Genomic DNA, 18,734 nt, shown 5'->3' with positions numbered 1-18,734 from the left:
TTATTTATCAACTTCCGATGAAAAAGCAAACGGTCTTAATTTTAATAAGGTAAGTAACATTTCAGTGTTGACCTAAATGCATCATCTGCTCGTGATGCTTTCAAGGTGCCACGGGCTTATGACGCTTACCTGTTTTGAGATTTTGTCGCGTCAAGATTTCTTTTTATTTAAAAAGAAAACATATCGGAAAATTTGTGTATCCATTAAAGTTAATTTGAAGAGATGCAGAGATGTAGATTTAATTCTTTTTTAAAATATTAATTATTTAAACTATACATTAAACATTTAGCAAAGCTTTGCGTTTAATGTAAGGCATTCCTGAATACACTTGTGTAAAAATAAATCTAAACAAGCGAAATTATAAACTTCACATATGTTATTAGAAAACTCGTAAATAAAAACAAACACTTTTTTTTACTTTTAGCGGCTAATATACTTGCCAAAAGCTCCTTGGATTTCCCACTTTTACGTTGACCATAAATGCGTCTTCATCGAAGAGGAACTGTCTGCAACATCAACATTGCAATTTCATTACAGTACGTTTCTCTCACTTATATATATTTATATTTCGGATGTTTTGCGCATAGCAATATTATAAACGCTGCAGAGAAGGGTGGTCTCGTGACCTTTAACCTTTTCCTGACGTTTGCTCGCGTTTGGACGGCAGACATGACCGTCCTTGCACAGCAAAGCCAAAGCTGCAGTCCGTGTGAATTTGAGGAAAAAGACTCGACTTTATAGCGTTTCGGAAATGCTACGGGTGTTTTTCTGATCTTTAAGGTACTTGTTAATGTGTGTTTACGATTAAACTAATGATTTATGTCGGCGTTGGGCCGTAAATTCCACAGTTCTTCTAGATGTTAGCTTGATGCTCCGTTAGCAAACACTCACTGTGACATCATCACACGTGGTAAACAAAACTTAAGATCTTTAACGAGTTGTTGAGCTACAACAATCTGAGGACGCTGTTCCTTTTTGTTTTTGTGTGTGTGGGCCTTTTGCTGGTGCTTTCCCCGCGTTTTCCGTCGTGTTTTGTTAAAGTTTCGTAACTTTTTCTGAAAGTGGGTGTGTTTTGAAAAATCAGCCTGGTTCTGTTGTTTTTGTTTCCACGCACAGCATGAAGAACGCAAACGTTACGCCGCAGGCCACGCTTCATAGTTGAATAGTTTCATCCAAATGTTATCTTTTTTTCTTCTTAATTTTCACTGTAGTTTTGAATCAGGCATATTATAAAAAAATAAAAATAAATCAAATGAGATTTATTTTTCGAAAAAGTTTTTGATCTTGCTCTTATTTAAAAAAAATTTTAATTCTAACTTTTATTCAAACACAGACCAACACTGGTATTTCTTTATTCCAATCATTGTAAATCAGGAGCAAGTGAAAAAATGCTATTTGTGACGTAAACAATATGTTGGGTGGGGCCACAAGCTCCCTGCTCCGCTCCATTCTGATGCATTCACTTGCAGACGATAGATTCTCAAAGTTCTTCATTTCCACGTCCGAGCTGGAATCTGACTCAAAACTGTGCAACTGGATATCCCCAATACCACTCGCCATTTTTGTTGCACCACTAATGTTAGGTTGGGGTTGTGAGGGGCTGTAAGTTAGCGGGAGAGTGTGTAAATACAAGGATTATGGGACTTGTGGGCAGGCTTACACTGCGCCAACAGTGTCGCCCACAACTCAGAGGTGAATTTCTAATAACTTGCCTCACTGCAGAAACTATGTCCTAGAAAACGACACAGGTGTTCGGATTTAGCCTAAAAACAGCATAACAATTTCAAAATAGTTTGTGGATTTTGGCTAAAAATGTCTAAATGAGAATTTAAAGGCCAACAATGGACACTACTAAATGTGACAGAGATGCTCCTGTGGATAGAAAAAAAACAGATCTGACTTTGCTTTATGTTGTAAATATTAATGCATTTCTACTTTGATGCCTCATACCTACAAAGTTTTTGATGTTAAAATCTACTGTATCTATACTCTAAATACATTTGTTATTACTTAAATTCCTTCTATGTTTAGTGTTTTACAGAACAGCTCAGAATTGAGGTTCTGTCTCCACAACTTCCTGTTTCTGATCAAAAGTTACAATACGACCTGCAGTTAAATTAAACAATTTCAAAACACACTTGATTAATAGAAAAAAAATGCTAAAACAAACACTTACGATGTTTTTCTTTCCTTTATTACTATAATTTTCGATTATTTGTTCTTGTTTGTAATAAGGATGTTTCACCTCCGTCCCTCGCCATTTTATAATTGACCTCAGAGCCGCCGCCCACAAACAGGAGGCCTGGTTTTTGATTGACAGGAGATCATCAAACCCGGGTCCTGTTAGGTCAATAATTCGGCTTGGTATTCTTAAAAACACTGTGATTGGATGTCAACATGTCTAGATGAAATGGTGTCAGCTGCAAACAAAGAAACAACTAAGTTAAACCAAGCTTAGTTCACAAAGTAACCACTAGAGGGGGGTGTTGCACAACTTAAATCTTATTTTATTTCAATGTAAACTGGTCTAACTTTAAATATATTTACAACCCAGTGCAGTTTGAAGCTCAGAGCAAAAGCCTCATCAAACCCAGGCTCATCTGTGTTTGAAAGATGGGTGGCGTTGCCATGGTAACTTAGTCTGTGAACCTAACCTGGTCAGAAGCAGGTTTTCCTGAAGAGTTTAGGCTCCTACCACCTCAAGAGCTCACCGGATGACCCACTGTTTCACGTCCACAGGGAGAGAACTCATAAAAAAGCAGTTATTTAATGTAATTTAGATAATATTTGATCAGAAATGGTTATGTTGATCAATAGATATGGAGAGTTGATACAGATTAATGTCAGAATACATTTCTAGAAATTAGATTACCTCACACCTCTGATTATTTATCAAAAATAAATCCTTTCTTTATCTGAATGTAAGTCCTTTCATTTTTAATACTCTAGCCTTTGTGGGGTTTTTTTTAAATAAAGCTTGATTTCTACAAAACTTTTTTATCAAGAATAGATTTTAGAAAACATCTGATGGAAATAGAAGAACTTGAATAATCACAGAAATGGGATTTTGGGTTTTCACATATCTTCATTCCACCTTTTAGTGAGGATGATGAGAATCCTTTTTTCTTTTTTTTTTACTTTCATATCTTCACAGGTGTGATGGTTGATGACAGCTGGGGTGCAGCGCTGCCCTCCCAGTCACCACCATGCAGCAGAAAGGTCCCATCCAGATCATCGAATGGGAGGACCTGGACAAGAGGAAGTTCTACTCCCTGGGTGTGTTCATGACCTTCACCTCCAGAGCCACGGCCTACCCAGCCAGCCTGATCCGCACCCGCCTGCAGGTGCAGAAGGGGAAGGCGGTGTACTCCGGCACCTTTGATGCCTTCTTGAAGATCCTGCGAGCGGAGGGCGTGCGCGGCCTCTACCGCGGCTTCATGGTCAATTCCTTCACCCTGCTGTCCGGACAGGCGTACGTCACCACCTATGAACTCGTGCGCAAGTTCGTGTCCCATTACTCGCCCAGCAACACTGTGAAGTCCTTGGTGGGGGGGGGCGCTGCATCCTTGGTGGCTCAGACCATCACCGTGCCGATCGACGTGGTTTCCCAGCACCTGATGATCCAAGGCTGCCACAGCGTGTCGCAGCTGTCCCGCTTTAAGGTCAAACCTAAAAGGGTGCTTGCCGCCTCCAAGAGCAAGCGAACGTTTGGGCAGGCGTGGGACCTGACGGTGCAGATCTACGCAGCCGACGGAGTGAAGGGATTCTACCGGGGCTATGTGGCGTCACTGCTCACATACATCCCCAGCAGCGCCCTCTGGTGGCCGTTCTATCACTTTTATGCAGGTATACCAACAGTGAAAACCTCCCCGTTAAGCACAGCACCATGTTGCAGCGTTTGACATCCTTTATGTTCACAGAACAGCTGACTCTGTTAGCACCGAGTGCTTGGCCTCACCTGCTCCTGCAGGCTCTGGCTGGACCAATGGCAGGAGCGACTGCCTACACCATCACAAATCCCCTGGATGTCATTCGTGCTCGAGTACAGGTTCGTTGAAATGCAACTGCTCTTTCTCCATTGATGGATTGGATTGATTCCGTTTTGATTCCACATCATTCAGTTGTTGCTATAAGCATTAGCTGTAGATCCTTTAGTTGTGTTTCATGAGTAAAACTAGAATCAAGTTTCCCCCATAGCATCCAATACCACATAAATGACCCCTGAACTCCTGTCAATGAGGAAGCTCCTAACAATGAGTGTTCCTGGCACAGGCGCATGCAAAGCAGATCATGCATCACATCAGGAACTCTGGCCGGGGCCCCCAAACCATCAGATCGGAGTTGCCATGGGAACAGTAGGGGGTGTTTTTTTTCTTTAGCTCAGTGAAAAATGCGCTCAATATTCCAAAACGTTTCTATATTGGAAGTTATAGTTGAAAAATACGCTGTGCGGGCCACAAACTCTCTGCTCTGATCCGTTCTGATGCATCCACTTGCAGACGATTAGATCCATGTTTGTCTTTGTTCTCCTCGTCTGAGCTGGAATCTGGCCCCAAACTGTACGGCTGGGAAATTTCATTAAAAATTTGAATACACGAATTGTTGACTTCAGCTGGACAAAAAGAAATGACATGCAATAGAAACTTATTAGGAATGTGGGCATGGTTAACTAAAAACCTCCGTTGGCAAGGAAATCCAAAAGTTTACTTTTGCAGATTCTTCCAAAAATGATCACCTCCTGACTAACAGACAATGAAAGGTTGCTATGGAGATAAAACCAAGAGAAAAGCTGCCTTTCGCCACTATGTCACATGCAACTCTGACCAGGGTTGCCGGGGCAGAAGGGAAAGTGGACGGCGTGCAGCAGTCGTTCAGCCGGTGTGGGCGGGGTCACAGCTTTAGTGTTGAAATGTTTGTGTGCTTTGTCTCTCAGGCTAGTTTTCTTCTGCACCATCCGCAAATGTGCATAGTACTTTCCACCTCAACAATCTTTCTCTGTGGAGTGATGGCGCCCCTAACCACAGCGATTTCTCCTGTCTCCTGAAGGTGGAGGGACGATCGTCCATCATAGAAACGTTCAAGCAGCTGCTGGCGGAGGAGGGCGCCGGGATCGTGACCAAGGGGCTGTCCGCCCGCATCCTCTCCTCCCTGCCCACGTCGGTGCTCCTGGTGGTCGGATACGAGACCCTGAAGAAGCTGAGCCTGCGCGCCGAGCTGATTGAGTCCAGACATTGGTGAAAGTCCAAGAGCGGGACCAGGACTCCGCCTCTCCGCCAGGCTCCACCCCCCAACACATACTGTGACCCGTCTGTACTGAAGCTGCTGGGTCTGCTTTGGGGCATTTCAGAGTTGCTGCACCAACTCTTCACTGGAAATCTCTTTAAAAAGAAGTGAAAAAAGCCGTTCTGCATGTTCAGGAGGTCACAGCAGCACGGCGACAGTCCAGTCGCCGTCTAAGACTATTCAGGTTTTCACATGTTTTTGTGTGTTTTTGATGAACCTCAATAGGAAACGTATTACTCTACCTGTTTGAAGCTGAGTCAAACGAGAGACTGTTACATTTTTTAGATTATTAGCAGACAAAACTGCCTTTTTTTTGTCCTTAGAGATCCTCTGCCAGAGTGAGGAAGAGCGTGATGTCTGACTGCATTCCTTGTGTTGAAGATGTAAAAGACATAATCCCTTCTCAGACTTTTAAATGCTGAGCCTTGGGCTGTTTTTTGCCATAACAAATGAATCTTCTAAATCGTGCACCAGCAGGGTTTTATTTATTCCTTAAAGTCTGTTTTTTTCTGAGCTAAAACTTGCAAAACAAATTGGAGCAATAAGACTTCAAAAAAAGAAAGATTTACTGTAATAAGAGTTTTAGTGACGGGTTTTGACTTCATTCTGATGCCGGTTCAGGCAAGCAGTTGGATTTCACCTGAGCTTTTAGAGTGAAAGGTGAACCACAGGTCTGAGCCCACACAGGTGTGGTGGAGGCATTGCTGCAACCGTTCTCTCTAAATTTCCTGCTGCTGCTTTTAAACAATTATAATCAGGCAGAACTGACATTTCCCCCTTTTTTCCCCCCCCAAAATGTTCAGGAGTTTAATAATCAAGTGCTTTATTTTGAAAACTAGTCAATTATAAGCAATTCTGGTTAATCCATTTTTCAAAGATCCTATGTATTTTTAGATAGATAATGGCAAAGATCCCATTTTTGAACCAATTTTTGCTGCACAATAATTGTGCACATTTTATTTACTGTCAAGCAGAAATATATTGAAATATACAATTTTTAGTTAGAGGGCAAAGTAGATCAAGACATGTCCTTCATATGTAGTATATTAAGCAAATCACTGCCTTCATGTTCAGACACCTACCAGCCTTTCTAATGAGCCCTGATGTTAGATTTTAACTTCATTTAAAAGGACAGTCGTCTTTAATGACATGCAGTTGATAAAAACTAGTTACAAAAGAAAAAAAAGACTTAAGTATTTCAGAAATTTGAGAATCTTTGTATATTTGAAAGAGAAATAAAGGTAAAATATGTCAGAATTGTCTACGTCTTTTTCTGAAACCGACTGCAGTGCACATTCATGATACTCTGTAACCCTTGTGCTATCCTAGGCACTTTAACATTGGGAGTTGGGTCATCTAGACCCACTAGACAGTGCTCTGAACCTTTTTTCTTCAATGATTTGTGATCTTCACTGGTGTCCATGGATTACATGAAATCTTTCCACCTTTATCCACCTTTGTCATGGTAGGGAGAACACGTAAATGTAAGGGTGGGGTCATCTAAGATAACACAAGGGTTATACACAATCCCTTCATTTCATGGGCTCATAAGTAAGTGGACAAATGAGTAACTGAAAACAAAATAATCATTACTAACATTTGGTTGAAATCCCTTTGTTGGCAATGACAGCCTGAAGTCTTGAACTCATGGACATCACCAGATGCTGGGTTTTCTCCTTCTGAATGCTCTGCCAGGCCTTTACTGCAGCTGCTTTCAGTTGCTGTTTGTTTGTGGGCCTTTCTGTCTGAAGTTTAGTCTTCAACAAGTGAAATGCTGCTCAATTGGGTTAAGATCAGGTGACTGACTTCAAGAATATTCCACTTCTTTGCTTTAATAAACTCCTGAGTTGCTTTGGCTGTATGTTTGGGGTCGTTGTCCATCTGTATTCTGAAACGCCGCCCAATCAGTTTGGCTGCATTCACCTGGATCTGCGCAGACAGTATGTCTCTGAATACCTCAGAATTCATTGGGCTGCTTCTGTCCTGTGTCGTGTCATCAATAAACACTAGTGTCCCAGTGCCACTAGCAGCCATGCACGCCCAGACCATCACACTGCCTCCACCGTGTTTTACTGATGATGTAGTGTGCTTTGGATCATGAGCTTCTCCACGCCTTCTCCATACTTTTCTCTTGCCATCATTCTGGTAGAGGTTGTTTTTGGTTTCATCTGTCCAAAGAATGTTTCTCCATAACTGTGCTGGCTTTTTTAGATGCTTTTTAGCAGTCCAATCTAGCCTTCCTATTCTTGAGGCTTATTAGTGGCTTACATCTTGCAGTGTACCCTCTGTATCTACATTCATGCAGTCTTCTTTTTATGGTAGACTTGGATATTGATACACCTACCTCCTGGAGAGTGTTGTTCACTTGGTTGGCTGTTGTGAACAGGTTCCTCTTCACCATGGAAATGATTCTGCCATCATCCACTACTGTTGTCTTCCGTAGACGTCCAGGTCTTTTTGCGTTGCTGAGTTCACCAGTGCTTTCTTTCTTTTTCAGGATGTACCACAGTGTTGATTTTGCCACTCCTAATACTTTAGCAATTTCTGGCATGGTTTTTTTTTCTGTTTTCTCATCTTAATGATGGCTCCTTTCAGCTGCATGGAGAGCTCCTTTGACCGCATGTTGTCTGTTCACAGCAAAATCTTCAAAATGCAGCACGAGTCCTCTAATCAACTCCAGGCCTTTTATCTGCTTCACTCATAATGACATAACAAGGGAATTGACCACACCCGCCCATGCAATAGCATGGAAGTCAATTGTCCAATTGCTAACAGGCCCATGAAATGAAGGGATTGAGTTTAAAAAATGCTTTAGTTTTTCACATTTTTATGCAAATCTTTTTGTTCAACTCATGGAATAAAAGCTGAAAGTCTGCACTGCAATGGCATCTGAGTTGTTTTATTTAAAGTTCACTGTGGTAATGTACAGAAACTAAATTAGTATGTATCTCTGTCCAAATATTTATGGTCCTGACTGTATATATATATATATATAAAAATGTCACAGAGCGTTCTTGTTTAAATGGTGATGAAAAAAAGTCAAAACGTTCAGCTCAGTTAAGTTTAACTGCTAAACGTCATTTGTACAGGAAAGGCCTTCAAATAATCGAAAATCTAAACTTTTAGGTGTTTCATTTAAGCAGCAATATTTTTCTCTCATCTGATGGGCCTAACCCTTGTGCTATCTTAGATGACCCCACTCTTACTTTGACGTGTTCTCCCTACCATGACAAAGGTGGATGAAGGTGAAGAGGATTTCATGTAATCCATGGACACCAGTGAAGATCACAAATCATTGAAGAAAAAAGGTTCAGAGCACTGTCTAGTGGGTCTAGATGACCCAACTCCCAACGATAAAGTGCCTAGGATAGCACAAGGGTTACACAATGTCATTTTTTGTAGACTTGGATAAGTACCTCCAATCTGTGTAGTGCTTCCAATGTGCTTAAATCACATCAATTCAAGCAGTTATTTGTACAAAAACAGAACTTTTATTTTGACAGCATTGCTAAACAAACTTTCTCATTTACAAGAGTCATATCCCTTCCCTCCTGGATCAGAGCGGCCGGTCTCCGTCACACGGGACAGTCGTAGATGTGGATGGCGCGATCGTCACCAGCCGAGATGATCTTTGAGCCGGTGTTGTTGTACTTCACACTCCAAACCTGCAGAGACAGCAGCACCAAGAACTATGGACAAGAGGTCAAAAGAAAACTTAAGAGACTCAGGATTTCCCACAGAATGCTATTAAAGAACAGTTGAAAGACCCACTGTGATGAAAATGGTATATTTAGGGTTTTTAGTTGCAGAAGAAAATACGCTGGCCGGGCCACAAGCTACAAGCTCTGAGTCACTGGGAGGGGAAGAGGGGCGGGGCTGCTAAATAATATTCTAAATGTGTCAATATTAAAGCACCTTCAGCTAAACACACAGGCGGTCTTTTATCTTCTCAGAAATTCTTCTGCTTTAACTTTAATTACAAGTTTGTAAAATCAAGAAACATTTTCTTCGGAAACATTTTGATGAGACAAAACTGATGCTTAGAATTAAAAACAATTTCAGCTGAATTCTGTTAAGAATTTGGAGGTTCTGGTCAAGTGGATAGAGGACAAATATTAGGCAAGATTTGGACACTTTTTTTGTACTTCAATTTTGGAAAGCTACACTACTAAAACCAGATCAAGATGTTTTAATCTCATCACAAATCGAGCTGTGAATCACTGAAAAAATGCTGACTCATCAAAACAATTAAATGTCTATTTATTTATTATTATTTATTTATTAATGTTTTTTTACTCCTGGAGTTATATAAACTGAGCAAAGGAGGAACTCTGATAAACAAAATGCAGATATTACTGATTAAAAACACAACCAGAAGCACGTTAACAGAAACTAAAACATTTATTTTAAACAATTGATTCGTTAATTTGATGAATTTGTGTTGATTTTCAAAGTGAAGATAAATTGAATATTAGTTTGATCAGCTCTAATCACAAACACCAAACAAATGATGCAACCTTTGCTAAAAGTGTCACAAAGACGAACATTTCATAACTTCCAGCTCCTCTGGGTTTATTCCCTTCATGGAGGAGCTGGAAATAAAGCTGCTGATCTGGCCCCTGAGGAGCTTCTCCTCATCAGAGGCTCAGCAGCAGAACAGATCTGAAGTCTGATGGTTTCGGCTGAAACATCCGACGGGTTATGTGATGAGTCGGCGCTCCTGACCCACTCCCCCTCCCCCACGCAGAGCTTCAGATTGGAAAAGGCAAACCATGTCCATCACAAGAGGTTCTCAGCTGCAATCTGTGTGTGTTCAGTCGTTGGACAGGACGAAAACGAAAAGGAATGAAATAAACCAAAGTACAGCGAGACCCGCTCACGGCTCCGCTACCTGATCCTGGTGGTCGAAGAAGGTGTTGATGCAGGCTCTGGAGCTGGCGTCCCAAACCTTCACGCTCTTGTCAGACGAGCTGAGAGGAGCAGAGAGGACGATACGGTGAAAAGCTCTCACCTGCCCAGCTCAGTTTGAACATGAAGAAGGTCAGCTCCTCATCTTCAGCACAGCATGAAAGAAGAAAAACATCCCTTTCTCTACCTGGAGACAAAGTGGGTGTCATCAGGGGAGAAGGCCACGTTCAGCACCCAGGAACCGTGTCCGCTCAGCGTGGCGGCCAGGTTAGCGTGTTGTCTGCAGTAAAGTGACCACGAGTTCAAGCTGTTAGAGAGACGCTACAACACGCATGTCTTCCAACAAACTTCTAATGCGTCTGCATCACAAAGGAAAAAAACAGACAAGAGCAAGACACGCACACGTCGTAGATTTTGATGTAGCCGTCGTCTGAGGCCGTGACCAACAGCTGGGAGTCCGGAGAAAAGGTCAGAGAGCGGATCGGCATGGCGTGACCTGCAGACACAAAACCCGTTCTCTGGTGAGACCTTATCCACTGCTGAAGGGAATTCCCCCTTTGAGGGACCAAGAAAGTTTGATTCCATTTGCTTTTGTTAAGAAAGTATTTCTAGTTACTTTTTAATTAGAAATACCTTCAGATTGTTTGTCAAATTTCCGTCTTTGCTCAGTTTATAAAACTACTGGAGTAGAAAATACTTTTAATAAAGTTTAAACTGAGATTTGACAAATAAATACTGAATTGATTCAATCGTAAATCAACGTTTAGAGAAATGATTCAGTATTTGGCCAGTAATTCCCAGCCCTATTTGTGAGAAGATAAAAAACATTTTGAGCTCATTTTTCTGATGCTTCAGAGTAAAGAGTGTGGTTTTCCAAAATTAGATTAATTAGTCAGATGTTTCTTTAAATTTGTCTTCTGCACAATATAATTTCCAGATCCTTGTAAAAATGTCCTGAAAGTCATCGATCATCTATTGATCTAGCGTTCCTAGTGGTCTTTTATTTATGATTATGTTGTTTTTAGTCAAAAATCTTTTAAAATCGGTGTCGTTTTCTAGGTCATAGTTTCTGCAGAGCTGCAGTCGTTCATAAGAAATTCACCTCTGAATTGCTCACGTGAGCCTCGGAATTGTGGGCGGGACTACTGGCGCAGAATAAGCCCGCCCCCACATCCCCCCCCCCTGTTGCTGGGCGGAGCAGGGAGATTGTGACCCGCCCAGATTATTTTCTATACATACGACAAATATGCTCTTTTTTCAAACGGAATTTTTTGCTCCTGATTCAGCATTATTTGAAGGAATAAATACTCAGGGATGACATTTTAGGCTCAATTATCTTTATATGTCATGAGAAAAATGCCACAAGAACATGTTAAAGATAACACAAACACAATTCTCATCAGAGTGAGTTTTTAAGAATTTATCTTCAACAAAAAGCAAACTTTGTGTGTCCATCAAATTGCAGTTTCTGAGCGTTTAAGACTCTGAAGTTGACATTTCCATTTACCACATCAGCTTTCACCCACCTTCCAGCGTGTGAAGCAGCTTTCCTGTGGCGATATCAAAGATGTTGATGATCCCGTCGATGGCTCCACTAGCCAGATACTTTCCATCAGGGCTCTGAAGGGCAAAAACACATTCAAATAGATTAAATCGGTTTTATACTACACACTAGATATGACACTATTATGATCCAGAGACACTTCTATGTCTGGGATGCAGGAAATCCATCATTTCTTACATAAGCTATACTCAAAATGAATTTTCCTCGTGTGTCCAGAGAATATTCCTTCTTGCTGCTTTCCACACCAAAGATGTTGACTTTGCCATGATGGCTGCCGGTGGCGATGTATTTAGAGTCCGGAGAGAAGGCAACCGACCACGCATCCACTGTAGAGGAGAGGAGAGTCTACTCATCACAGCCAACGGCAGCAGCTTCTTATATTATGGGACTTGTGTGTGAACAAAATCCAGATTTATTGGCAACAATGCAGAAAATGTTCCCAATGATGAATACGTTCCTTGAAGAATTAGAAAAAGCTCTGTCCTTCTTTAACTAAACATTTTCAGCAGATTACGATTTGAAAACATCAAAATTTAGAGTTTTAACAATTATCCGTTTAAGTTTTCCCACCTGGCCCTGCATCTATCGACTTAATTTGTTTTCCAGATTCCAGGTCCCACAGACGGATGTGCGCGTCGAGGGAACTGGAGGCGGCAATGGCACCATTGTGGCTGATGTCCACCGAGACCACGCCCAGCTGGTGGCCCTCAAGGGTCCACTGCAGCTCCAGCTTCTCATCTGACCTGCATGAAGAGGAAGCGGGGGATTAATGAACGACAGGCCGGAAAGAAAACAGGTTTCAGAGTTTAGAAGCCCCAAATCACCCAGAGGACAAATAAAATACATGTTTGTATTTGTATCCAATTACTAATTTGATAAAAAGTGGACAAACAGAAAGTTCCAAAGAAAAAATTCAACAGTATAAATAAGAACCAAAAGGGCAACATAAAGCAACATAAAACCCAAAAAATTTGTTTTTTTCTACTACTAAGAGTCTTGAAATAACACCTTTTGTGTCACAGAAATGTAAAAATGTGTACTGAATTTTATAGAAAGATAATTTGCATGATTGAATGACTGAAATATTTCACACTAGTTGGTTTTAAGGCATAAGTATGCGTGTGAACACTATCTGTTTTGTGTACATGTCGACAGGTGGACATTTTTGCAGCTAGCAGGTGTGTTTATAACAGTTGAGTGTGTGTGTGGACGGGCCCCGCCCTTTTTGTACTGCATTTGAACCTTACCATAATGATTAACAACCAGTAAACTTGTTGCTTTATGCTGCTTCATGGTCTTACCCCCCTTCCCCTCCTATTATCACCCCCTACCCCCCCTCTCTCTAACGTCCCTCTCTCTTCTTCCCCTCTTTCCTTTGCCGTCCGGTCCAACACCAAAGATTTTCAAACATGGTTGAAATTAATAAAGTTTGGCCTCAATTACAAAAGGGGTTTATTCAGTCACACCTTTGGTTTGTCTGAAGATGAATAACCCCTCTTGTTAAAGTAAAATATGTCCAACACAAGAGGCCCTCAGCTCTCATCTGTCTGCCCAGCTGTTGGACAGGACAAGTAGAAAAAAAAAGAAAAAAAAAAGAAAGATAATTTGCCTGTGACACTTAAATGTTGTAATATTTTTTGATTTATTGATAAGAAAAAAAATTTTACGTGAAAAAAACTTCAAATTCTATAAAAGAAAAACAATAGAAACTTGACCAATCACGTCTCTGGTTGTGGATTTAAGCTTTATAAATAAACCAAATTCCAGAAAGATTAAAAAAGCAAAACAAGGAAATTTGACAAATGCAGGGGACACATTTTCAGACACGGAACCATAATAAACAGAAGCATTTACCATTTCCAGACTTTCACCATATCATCTAGTGAGCCTGTGACGATGGTTTCTGAGCCGTCTGCTGCACTCCTGCCCCACGCTGCCGTCCAGATGGCGTCATCGTGAGCTGCAAACACACAGGAGGTTTTAAAATTTAAAAGAAATTCAAAGATTCATTCATTCGTTTAATACCCATACACTAGAAAACGGTTAGAACATTCCTCTTAAAAAAAAATTCAACCTTTACTTGTTTTCATCTGTATTTAGAAAGCATAAAAACATTAATAAACCAATAAAATTAACACAAACTCAAATTTGCTTTTGAATAAGAGGGAATCAGTGCACAGATTCACTTCAAATAAAGGACTACATTTGCAAAGATGTCTGATATCCTGGTGAGCCTTAACAACACTGGGGATCTGATTGATAAGTATATTAAATATTCTACTGAAAATATGAGGGGAATCCAGCATGTAAACACACTATGCGGCGCCGCAGAAAAATGGAGGAGGACGAACAGAGTAACACTTACCGTGCTCTTGTTTAAACAGAATGGTGTACTGGAGACAAAACACAGGCTTAGCATTAGTGTTTGGTGAACGCATGGAGGCACAACATGTTGCTCTGTCTCTCAGTTACCTGAGTACTCATCGTTTTGGTGATTGGTCCACCCAAAAATGGAGCCACTTAGCGTAGTTTGTTCGACCTGAAACCAACATACAATTGTTGGGGAATATTAAATAATGAATAACACCGTTTTAAAAAAATAATAATAATAATGGCAGATTCTCTTCATGCAAACATGAAGCTGACAAGACAAGAGCGTCGGAATTATTAACACCGAGCCTACAACTTCTTCTTCTTGCTGCTAGCTTATTTATTTTTAGCATGAAGCGAGTAAAGACGGCAACAAACGTGTTTTTAGGTTACTTACCAGATTTAAGCGAATACTACTTTTATTATTTGAAAATTAAAGTTAATTGTTTGTAATAGCATGCATAAAGCTTATTTAAAATTCCAAATGCACGCTTATTTAAACTTGGATTCTCGGTGCTTTACATGTGAAGCGCCATAACATTACGCGTCACTTCCGCTTTCAACATCATTAAGAAAAACACACAATGATGCCACTATTGCCCCTAGCGGCAGGGTGGAGAGTTACAACAGCTTAAACCACCAATCAAATTGAAAAAAATGATTTTAAATTGCGAGCTAAAATTGAGATTTTTTTAAAACTCCTACAAGATAAACAAATTAAAGTTATTTATGTTTTACAGCTAGCAATTTTTAAAATGGTAAATGGTAATGGTCAGCAAAAGATCTTATAATCATTGGCTGGTTAAAATTGTGAAAAGGCTGGGAAACTTTCTTCTCACGGCCCAGCCTTTTTGTCCTATAAGAAAGTTTAAGGTTAAGTTTTTGTTAAGAGAACGAAAGCTGGCTTCAAGTCTTAAATATGTAAAGTAAAATTACAATGTTGACAAAATGTATTTTTGGTCACTGTCAATTATAATAGGTATCTGTGTGATTTGGAGTGTTCAACCCATCCATCCATCCATCTATCTGCTGTCTTGTCCTGTGCAGGGTCAACAGGCTGTTTAATTCTTTCTTGTAAAATATGGGATTATTTATTACATTTGTGGATTTATAGAATTTCTTTAACATAAAGAAATAGTTTGTAGAAGGTTAACTAAATTTTCTGAAATCATTCATGTACAAAATATAGAAGAGAGACTTGTGGCCAACCAAAAGAACCCTAAATAAATCAGAGTAGACTCACCTAAACAAGGGCATTCTTTGGAGCTGTTCAACTGAATAGGTACTTAAAATAGATTTCTAGATTTAAAAAATATTAATCACTGGAAAAAAGGATCACATAAACATAAAAAGCATAACCCCAGAGAGGAATAAAAAAGATTTATCAGATTATTTCTTCTACTTAGACGTGTAATCTAGATTTAAAAAACTGATTTATTTATAAATTTTTAGGGATTACATGACTATTTTCAAAATAATCTCTTTAGTCAAAAATATTTAAAAAAAACACAAAAATTGGTCATTTTTGTTTTTATCGAAATTGCAGAGACTAAATGTGGTCAAGTACAAAAAAAAAATCCTCTTATGTTTGTCCGAGCTGAAGTGGAACATGCCTGTATGAAAGAGGGTAGAAAGCGCTTCTGTTCAACCTCTACATGCTGCCACTAGGGCAGTTAATACGCAGTAATAACATATCTTATCACAACTATGCAGATGATACTCAGATCTATGTGTCACTGACAACAGGTGAATATGGGCCGGTGGATTCACTCAGCCACTGCCTCCAACAGATCAGTGAGTGGATGCAGAACAACCTTCTCCAGCTAAACTCAAACAAGACAGAAGTTATTATTTTTGGCCCACAGAAACAAAGAGAAAGTGTCAGCAGCTACCTTCATTCTCTGTCTCTGAAACCCTCAAATCAAGTCAGAAATCTAGGGGTAATCATGGACTCTGACCTAAACTTTAACAGCCATATCAAGTCAGTAACATCAGCGGCATTTTACCATCTGAAAAACATTGCCAAAATCAAAAACATAGTGTCAAAGCCAGACCTGGAGATACTTATTCATGCATTTGTCTCCAGTAGGTTAGACTACTGTAACGGCCTGCTCACCGGCCTCTCCAAACGAGCTGTAAAACAGCTTCAGTACATCCAGAATGCTGCTGCTCGAGTCCTGACCAGAACCAGGAAGTATGATCACATTAGTCCTGTGCTCAGGTCTCTGCACTGGCTCCCTGTACCTCAAAGAATAGACTTCAAAGCAGCTCTGCTTGTGTACAAGTCTCTCCATGGCCACGCACCAAAGGACATCTCTGACATGTTAGTGCCATATGAACCATCTCGTACTCTGAGGACCTCAGGGGCCGGCCTCCTGTTGATACCCAGAGTCAGAACTAAACAAGGGGGAAACAGCGTTTCAATATTCTGCAGCTAAAATCTGGAACAGCCTCCCTGAAGTCGTAAGACAGGCCTCTTCTGTGTTCATATTCAAATCTAGACTTAAAACATTTCTGTTTAGCTCTGTGACTGAGAGGTCCTATCTGCACTTTTCTTTCCTTTCCTTCCTTTATTTTTAAATCAATTTTCAATTATTATTTTTTTTTCTTTTCTTTTAAAGTAAATTTTACGTTGATTATTTCTATGATGTATTGTGATTTTAATGCATTTTTCTGTTTTGTGAAGCACCTTGAATTACTTTGTGTACGAATTGTGCTATACAAATAAACTTGCCTTGCCTTGCCTTATATAAGTATATGCCATTTACCATTTACCATTTATGTCAGAGTGCACACAAACATGTGTACCATGCAGCTATTTTTAATCTCATCATTGTATCTGATGTAATTTGACGAGTAATGGAGCTGTTGCGGCATTAACTGTGCTGCATTCAAAATATCTGATGTCATGGCTACTGACACGGAAACAAGGCAAACTAATTTCATGTTGGCTTGGTCTGTACATCTGTTTGAGGCACAGTTCTGCATCAAAACATTTCAATTTTTTCATCAGCTATCAGGAAAAAAAGGGGGATTTTGATAGAAACAACTCTTAAATTTGCTCTGTCATCCAGGTGCAGCACAAGTCATCCAACAAAGGCAGGACACAGCTCCTCCTGTGATGCTTCTTTTTTTTTTTCCATTTAGCTCCTTAAGTTCTCAGTTTGCTTCCTTGTAGGATTTTTGTCTAGCACACTACGTCAGCAAAAATAAAAGTGACAAATCCCACAGCTTCAAAACTTTTTAATCCCTGCTTCAAAAATGTGTTTTGATCCATAAAAGTGACTTAAAAGTGTGAAATTCAGATGAGCGCTGAAGATCTGTTTCAGTCTGCCTGCAAATGTGAGAAGTGTTTGAAGTCTGTGTTATATTACTGTCATCTCAGGGTGTCCAACCACTTAATGAAAAAGCTGCTTCAAAGCTCAGCAGAGTCCAAAATCTTGTCATGATCCATGTTGCATAATCCTAGAAGTTTCTATACATCGACATTAAAGAATGAAAATGGAACAAGGGAGATTAAAAGCTTATATGAAGAGTTCAAAGACGATGAAGGTGTCACTAAAGCATACCCTCAGCCAGAGGACCGAATATTAAATAATTTTACCGCCATACAGAATCTCGGATCCATGATTTAAATGCTAATCAGTAGCTTTAAATGATTCATTAGCAGGTGTGCAGTCTTCTGATCAAAGTGAAACCTGACAGCTTGCTGCTCAGATGCGTGACCGTCAGAGTAAAAGAAATGGAGAAGCAACTGGAGTCCATTATTCTGCAACAAAAGGAAGTCTGGATTCATTTATTCAAAAAATCCTTCCACAATTAAAAAAATTCCCACCTGAGCTCACAAGTTGCTGCACAAAAAGAAGGTAACGTCCAATCAAGCAACTGCTGTCCGAATTCCTTCACCAAATCCTGGAAAGACCATCCAGTGCAGTGCATTTTAATGCAATTCAGACACCATGATCACTGCGCAGTTGCACTTTAATAACCAAATGGCTTGTGGTAGAATGCCCAAAAGATGAAAGTGAAGGTGTTCAACCAGAAGGCACGCTGAGATGGAAAGGACTTATCAAGCACAACGAGGACGACTGATGATTTAGGTTCAGTTTGCAGCCACAGATCATGAACATCTGAGGCTTTATTAGAGACATATTTGAATCTATGACGTTGACAAGTAAAGCTGGACTAAAAGTGGGTCATCTGACAAGACAATGGACCTTTAGTGGAATTGAATCAGTTAGTTCAAAAGGGGCCCAAGTCCAAGAGGTTTGTTTTTCCAGGAAATGATTTTAATTGCATAGCTTAAAGGGAGACTATACCAAATGATTAATACTTAACCCAGATTTAGCACCAGTTCATAGCTTACAAATGCTATAATATGAAGTACTTCACTTTTATAATTTCAGAGGACTAGCAAACTAAAGTCTCTGGACTTGGGCCGTTCTTGAAATAAACAGGGGCACTGCCACATTGGATAACTAGTGCTGCCATCTATGGGATAAAGCAAAACCCATACAAGAGAGGCCCAAGTCCAGGAATTTTGCCCTAATGCATTTTAAATGTCAAGCATAGTCAACACATTACAATGGACTTGGGATTTTTTTGCACA

General features: G+C 40.1%; 2 protein-coding genes across 5 annotated transcripts; one reads left to right on the top strand and one right to left on the bottom strand.

Moving 5' to 3' along the window:
- The first annotated feature begins 460 nt into the window (after nt 1-460).
- Nucleotides 461-6,540, top strand: slc25a44a (solute carrier family 25 member 44a). 4 transcript variants are annotated; one of them, XM_078949268.1, is made up of 4 exons: nt 461-536; nt 3,155-3,846; nt 3,926-4,048; nt 5,047-6,540. In XM_078949268.1, the coding sequence occupies exons 2-4, from the start codon at nt 3,207-3,209 to the stop codon at nt 5,220-5,222; spliced, it is 939 nt and encodes a 312-aa protein (XP_078805394.1). In that variant the 5' UTR covers nt 461-536; nt 3,155-3,206; the 3' UTR covers nt 5,223-6,540. The 4 variants fall into 4 exon arrangements, with proteins under 4 accessions (XP_078805394.1, XP_011474179.1, XP_004069531.1 ...); XM_011475877.4 differs by having other exon boundaries at nt 3,921-4,048; XM_004069483.5 differs by lacking the exon at nt 461-536 and adding an exon at nt 645-780 and having other exon boundaries at nt 3,921-4,048.
- Nucleotides 6,541-8,751: 2,211 nt separating this feature from the next.
- On the bottom strand, nt 8,752-14,687 carry skic8 (SKI8 subunit of superkiller complex). The gene is made up of 11 exons (XM_004069482.5): nt 14,523-14,687; nt 14,228-14,294; nt 14,121-14,148; nt 13,610-13,715; nt 12,326-12,498; nt 11,933-12,081; nt 11,718-11,811; nt 10,594-10,687; nt 10,379-10,471; nt 10,175-10,253; nt 8,752-8,948 (listed from the first exon to the last, which is right to left on the bottom strand). The coding sequence occupies exons 2-11, from the start codon at nt 14,237-14,239 to the stop codon at nt 8,859-8,861; spliced, it is 918 nt and encodes a 305-aa protein (XP_004069530.1). The 5' UTR covers nt 14,240-14,294; nt 14,523-14,687; the 3' UTR covers nt 8,752-8,858.
- Between the last annotated feature and the right edge of the window lie 4,047 nt (nt 14,688-18,734).

Source organism: Oryzias latipes, chromosome 6 (assembly GCF_053564925.1).
Source record: "Oryzias latipes strain Hd-rR chromosome 6, Olatipes_Hd-rR_3.1".
Lineage (NCBI taxonomy): Eukaryota > Metazoa > Chordata > Actinopteri > Beloniformes > Adrianichthyidae > Oryzias > Oryzias latipes.
The sequence above is the reverse complement of the archived record's forward strand: the minus strand, read 5'-3'. Positions and strand labels throughout refer to the sequence as shown.

What these genes read in the sequence shown, in the direction of transcription:
- slc25a44a (XM_011475877.4), top strand. Translation starts at nt 3,207, where the DNA reads ATGCAGCAGAAAGGTCCCATCCAGATCATCGAATGGGAGGACCTGGAC. An exon ending in GTTCTATCACTTTTATGCAG is followed by an intron (nt 3,847 to 3,920) that starts GTATACCAACAG and finishes TTATGTTCACAG; the next exon opens with AACAGCTGACTCTGTTAGCA. An exon ending in TCATTCGTGCTCGAGTACAG is followed by an intron (nt 4,049 to 5,046) that starts GTTCGTTGAAAT and finishes TGTCTCCTGAAG; the next exon opens with GTGGAGGGACGATCGTCCAT.
- skic8 (XM_004069482.5), bottom strand. An exon ending in TCTGTTTAAACAAGAGCACG is followed by an intron (nt 13,716 to 14,120) that starts GTAAGTGTTACT and finishes GTGTGTTTGCAG; the next exon opens with CTCACGATGACGCCATCTGG. An exon ending in TCTTCGACCACCAGGATCAG is followed by an intron (nt 8,949 to 10,174) that starts GTAGCGGAGCCG and finishes CTGTCTCTGCAG; the next exon opens with GTTTGGAGTGTGAAGTACAA.